The sequence below is a fragment of the Crocodylus porosus genome, unplaced genomic scaffold (genome assembly GCF_001723895.1).
Source record: "Crocodylus porosus isolate Cpor-Errol unplaced genomic scaffold, CroPor_comp1, whole genome shotgun sequence".
NCBI lineage: Eukaryota > Metazoa > Chordata > Crocodylia > Crocodylidae > Crocodylus > Crocodylus porosus.
This window is the reverse complement of record NW_017728934.1, coordinates 1,953,357-1,959,471: the sequence shown is the minus strand read 5'-3', so window position 1 is coordinate 1,959,471 and position 6,115 is coordinate 1,953,357. Positions and strand designations below refer to the sequence as shown.

The 6,115-nt window shown below is 53.0% G+C and overlaps 1 protein-coding gene across 4 annotated transcripts in view; it reads left to right on the top strand.

Annotated features, from left to right (window-relative positions):
• Positions 1-347: 347 nt before the first annotated feature.
• The window catches only part of AHCYL1 (adenosylhomocysteinase like 1), a 42,834-nt gene continuing 37,066 nt past the window's right edge, over positions 348-6,115 (top strand). For 3 of the 4 annotated variants that reach the window (XM_019546266.1, XM_019546269.1, XM_019546268.1), the window contains exon 1: positions 348-593. In XM_019546266.1, the coding sequence (XP_019401811.1) occupies positions 486-593 (108 nt within the window). In that variant the 5' untranslated portion in view covers positions 348-485. The remainder of the gene's footprint in view (positions 594-6,115) is intronic. The other variant, XM_019546265.1, reaches the window with a different exon arrangement.

Genomic DNA, 6,115 nt, shown 5'->3' with positions numbered 1-6,115 from the left:
CTGGCATCTCCGGGGACACGGGGACCCCTCTGTGCCACGAGGGTACACCATGCTCCTGGCACACAGTCGCCCAGTCTGGCACCCTCAGCAGTGTGGGCTCCCAGCTCCAGCATGCCTCTGAATGCCCAGTGCCCGCCAGCCCCGCCCCTCCTGCACACAGCCCTGCTGCACGCCCCACTCCTCCCCTCCAGGGGGCGCGCGGCGCCAGCCGGGCTCCGCACCACCTCCCCTTGCCAGCACTTCCCCCTCGCGTCCCTTGCCCGGCCCGTGCGTGCCGACGCTGAGCCGGCCCGTGCGTGCTGACGTAAGCGCGCCTAGCCCCGCCCCCTCCCGCGGCGCGCGGCGGCCGCAGTCCGCCTGCAGAGGTCCGGCCGGGTGGGCACGAGCTCTGCGCTGCCCCCACCACCCAGTCCCGCGGGTCCGCGGGTTCGAGTCCCTGCGCCCGGCCCGGCTCGGCCCGCTCCGGCCCGGCTTGCAGCACCAGGATGTCGGTGCCGGACGCGGCGGCCGGGGACGAAATGAAGCAGGCCAAGGAGATAGAGGACGCCGAGAAGTTCAACTTCATGGCCACCGTCACCAAAGCGCCCAAAAAGGTATCCCCTGGGGAAGGGGGGTCTGTCCTCCCCTCCCCTCCCCTGTGCGGGGCTATCCCGGGACTAACCCCTGCTGGCCTCGCCTCCCCCACCAAGGGGGCAGCAAGGGTTTATCCCGGGATAGAGCCAGGGGTGCGTGCCTGCCTTGCCCTGGGATGGCGTGGGTTATCCTGGGATAACGGCGCGGTCTGTTTGGAACGGGGGGGGCAGACCCCTGTGCCTGAGCGGGGGTATGCGCTGGCACCCCCCGTGCACCAGCGCCTGCGGGGTCCCTGGCTTGGGGTTGACTGGGGGGACCGGGGTTGTGCCAGCCTCATGCATCGCCCCCTCGCCTTTCCGGCATCTCCCGGCTCCCAGGATGCTTGCTTAACCAGCCTCCGGCTGCTGGGGATTGAGGAGCTGCGGCAATCCCCGAGCCCAGGTGGCGTTGGCTCGGGCCTGGGCGAAGGAGCCATGCCTGCTGTTCCAGAGGTGCAGCCACAGCTGGAGCGCGGGAGCCAGGCTCCTTCCAGCTGTTCCAGTTTCCCCGGAGAGCTGCGAAGCCAACGGGAAACGGACGTCGGCGCTGCCGGAGGGATACCTGGCACTTAGCGTTCCTCGGCGGGTGGTGGTAGGGTGGCGAAAGCTCTTTAGATCTGTGCAGCGGATGCTCCTCTGTCAGGCCGGTGGGGTTGGTGAGTCCGTAGGGGTATTCGCTTGACATTGCAGCTATAGGCAGAGGCTGTTTTGCAGCTGATACAAAACGGTAGGCAGGGGGTCGGACTCGATGATCTGTCACGGACCCTCCTGACCCTCGCATCTATGATCTGTGCTCGTGTTGTGCTGCTGACTTGACCTCGCTGCCCAGGATCTCGCCGTAATGCTGCCCCGAGCATTGGAGGGCATGCAGGGAGATGAGCTTTGAGGCTGATAACAACGTAACGGGTGCCAGCTCTGAAGAATGAATGCTCCAGGCCCCCCCAGCGATTGTGAAGAGTGGAGGCATTGGCAACCTCGAAAGCAGTGGTTCTCAACTTTTTCTGCACCAGGACTCATTTGTAAACCTCCATGGCCAGTCCCAGCCCGCTGTCCCCAGCCCCTCAGTGTGGGGCAGCGGGTGGGTGTGGGGCAGGGGAGTCCCAAGCAGCCCCTCGCAGGCTGGACCTCTCCCAGCCTGCAAGGGAAAAGCCACGGTTTCCCACGTTTTTCTCCTTTTTTTTCAAAGTGTGTTGATCCATTTTTAAAGTTTGTTCACGACCCTTTCTTATATTCTTGTGACTCACTTTTGGGGTGCGACTCAACTGGTTGAGAAACGCTGCTCTAAAGCATCCAGTGCTGAGGGTCTGTGGCTTGTCTCGGAGCTCAAGGCATTTTCAGATTGCTTTGTATCAAAATCATAATCAGAAAAGGGCCTTATTACTTTTTGCGACCCTTCTCTTTTTTTAATGCAAGGCAGAGTGTCTTTTGTGTCTCCTTTGTGAGGTTCGAAGCTCATCGCCTTTATCTAAAAATTCCTGGAAAATAGCTGAGAGCTTCCTGCTATGGTTTCGTCAGAGGAGTGAGGTCCCTAGTAGGTATGGTATTAAAAACCCTGAAATAAACCAAACCTGGCAGGGAAGTTATCAAATCCTTGCCCTGATTGACCTCCTCTGGATAAAGGATTTTTTAAGGGGCAGGGTGCATTCAAGATCAGATGTAGGAAGTTGGGAATATCCCCAGGGCATTGGTATGGGTGCTCTCTCTTTTGTGCTAACCCTTACTGAATAGTTTTTCAAAGGGGAGGCTTATGCTTATGCTTGCTGCGAGCACCAGCGTGCAGTGAAAGTGCTGATAGGAGTGAACATCTCTCCGTGTTCATGCAGGCGAGTTGCCAGTGTGTTTAGTTTCCCAGGTGAAGCGCCCAAAGGTGGGGACCATTAATGAGGAGGTACTTGGACAGGAGCTAGACTGAGAGAAGAGCTGGTCGTGGAAGAAGCAGACATGCTCCTCGAAACAGCCCACTGTGGAAGCCTGAGCGATCCAGCTGGTAGGATCTATATTAGTTCTGCAAACCAGCCTTGAGGATCTCCTGATAAATTTTTTTTCCTCTTGTCATTAACTTGGAAAAAGGTTAAAAAGGGAAACAGCAGGAAGTAAGTGATTAAAAGCTTAAACGTGATAGACTCTGCCTTTAAGTAGAAGCCGGAGAAGCTGAGGTGAAGCGAGATTTTGGCCCTCCGTAGCAGTGCGTGGTTGTCTTTGAGACGGGGAACGATGCAGCCTAATGGAAATCTTGTCTTGTTGAGCCGAAGGACACCAGTTTTCTTCCCGGTGGAACTGCCATGTTGCAACGTGCAGCTGCATTTTCCAGTTGTCCCCACTGCTATCCTTAGATGTTACAGTGGGTGCTTCAGAAACACGGGTGGATTAGCAGCCAGAGAGTGGATCTCCCTACAGCTGTGAAATAGTGAGGAATCCACGTGGCCAGGGCAACTGTTCCTGTGACGGCTCAGGAATCGTGCTCTGTTCTCAAAGGACTGAAATAATCCTCCCTCCCCACCCTATACCCAACAGGGTGTTTGGTGTTAGTAGTTTGAGCTGTTTTCCTTGGGGAATACCAGTGTCCTCATGTCTTAATTGCCCTCTTTACGTTCAGTGAACAGGACTCTTGGGTGCTCTTGTTTATGGAAGATTTTGGTAATGGAGCCATCTTATTTTGAGGTGAGGGTGGTACCTGCTCTTTGATCTGAGTGGGGAAGTGCTCTAAGTGGAGAAGATGAAATGCTCTGAGTTGGTAAGTTTGGCCAAGGAAGACTTCTTGCTTGGGGAGCCCATGTGATCCCTAACTGCAATGCATACTATAGCCTTAGAGTTTCTGGAGTTGATTGTAACAGCAGCATACTACTGCAGTGTCCTCCTATACCACCACCAGGATGCTTTGAGGCCCCTTTGATCTGCCTGGTCAGGTGGGAACTACTTTTCATCAGACTGACCAGCAGTCGGTTATTCTTATTCATGCAACAGAGTCGGGGCGCGAGATGGGCTAATGCTGTCTCGTGCTTGCTGCTTCAGCCGGCGACTGGAGCTTTGTAGCACATGCCCAAGGTTTTTACTTTCTTGGCTTGAGCAGTAGATAAATGTGATGCTCCCTCCCCCCTTCCCATGGAACCAGCTGCACTGGCTCTGTGGGTTTTGTTGCTTGTGAACCTGCGTAAGATGGCATCACTGGAATCCCACTGAGGCTGTGTACTGGAGGTGCCAAGGAGAATACTAATGCACTGCTGCAGCTTTGCTGTGGTACAGAGTCAAAGCTACTGTGTATATGACAGGGGGAGAATGCAGAGAAGGGAAAATGTGGATGGGAGGTGGGCAAGGGGACACTGGCAGGAATGAAGTTGGAAGGGGTGGGGGTTGCCTTAAGATCCGGTTCTCGTATGAAGTGGATCGCACTAGAGCAGTGGTTTTCAACCTCTTTTCATTCGCTGGACCCCTTTGGAAATTTCGAATGAAGGTGCTGCCTGTAAGTGTGGGTATTCACATACTTTTGATTAATCGTAGTCCATTTTTTGTGGACCCCTTCGAAGTAGCCTGAGGACCTCCAGGTGTCCGCAGACCACAGGTTGAAAACCGCTGCTCTAGACAGTACTCTGTGCCTTCCCCAGAGCCTGGTGTCTGCTACAGATTGTTTTTGAGGTCACTCTCAAGAGCTGCTCTGTTGCTTCCATGGTGCTGGCTGTAGCCTTGGTGTTGAGTCTGCTCACTCCCAGTGCGTTACTTCTTCAGTGGAAGGAGGTTAGTTATGTGCCCTTCTTAGGACAGGCTTGCTATGTGCGACACAGTCATTTGACCGAGGCGCATGCAGTGGTTCTCAGTGGTTTGAGTGACTCAGGTTTATTCCCTCCAGTATTGGATAAAAGCCCTAAAACACGTGCCAGTCTCAATATGAATGTGCCGAGTAATGGGGTTTCAGCCATTATCCCATTAGGCTGTCACAGTCTATCCTACTAGGCCATCTTATCAAAGAGCTTGTCTGAACTCATTCCGATGTCCCTTTCTTAGCCTGTTCCCAATTAAATCTCCTGGCATCCCCCATAAATCCTCCCTTGCTTTCACATACTTGGAGATGATTACCGTGTCTCCCACCTCCTCGCTTCCTCACTCCCTGCTCAGTCAAATCCTGTGCCTTTTAACTGTCATTTTTCTTCCTTATGTAATTCTCTGCAGCCTCCTGGCTCTCTCTGCTGACCTCTCTGGCTCTTGTTTGGCTGCTGACAAGGTGCCCGGGACTTGATGCTGAATTTTAGATGCTCTCTCCCCCTATAGCCGAAGAGCGGAGACTTTGTCACCTTCATGTCTATCCTGAGATGCTTCTCTTGTACAAGGCCAGGAATTATCTTACTGGTGTCTTGCACAACAGATTCACGTTTTGTTGCCATCCACCCTTAAGTCTCTTTTGCTGTTGTGGCTTTCCAGGTTTCTATATTTATTGTAGTTCTGTATTTTTGGATTATGTTTTACCATGTGCATTAACTGCACTCTTCTAAATTAAATCCCATTCTCTTAACTTCTTTCTATGTTTGACCTCACAAGGATTCTCTGTTTCTACCAACTGGTATTTGCCATCCTTTGGGGTTTAGTATTTAGTAGAGGTAAATGTCATTAAACCTCTCTTTCCAAGTTACCAACAAATGTATCTAAATTGGTCAGGATCTCACTGGTCCCCCGGTACTCTACTCTCAGCTCTGTTTGTTCTCAGGATGCTGTGCAGAGCCTTTTACCTGTCTTGAGGGGGTGTACAGTTACCTGGGCATGGTAACAGCCTTTGATCCTTTGTAAGGGAGACTTATCCCTGTGTTCTAGTAATAATACAAGAGGAAGAAGTGATATCATCAGCCTGCCTGGTCTGCAAAGGTCTTGAGGGCACTCTACAGCCCTGGGTGAGAGGGCTCTTGGCTGACGTGGAGAACCAGAATGATGAGGACCTCTGGCATCTGAGTGACACGGGTTCTTTGGAGTGAGAGGCCATATATTAAAACCACCAGTTTTGTCTGCACAGACTCCTGTGGTCAGAGTTTGCAGCCTGAGGGTGTCTCGCCTTCAGGTCCTCGAAGGGTGTTAACATTCTCCGTCAGCTTCCTGGTTCCTAGGACCTGCTCTTGCAGACCCTGTTGGAGTTGTGTTGTTTCATAGCCAGTTCCAGATGAGTAGGATCCTGCAGTTACAATGCCTCTGAAAGGTGCAGGTGTGCCCGTCTGTCCCATCCTTGTTACCTGCGAGGCTCCTTGGAGGCTCCTAGGCTGTTCCTGACGGGAAGATGGTTTAAAGGAAGATTAAAGAAGCGCATGTGGTGTTTGTTCCCAAGTATAGGAGATCCGCTGATGGCAAGGTTGGTTTATTTAAGAAGGCTGTGTTGCAGAATGGAGCAGGCTAGAACAATTTCTTCATGCTCCTGACAGTTCTTTCTTCCCCCGTTGCCCAAGCCGGAGTCCAGTGGTTGAGTCTACTCTTTCCACACTGCTCGCAGTTCTTCCTCCATGTGTCCTTTGGAATCTGCTGTCCAGAGC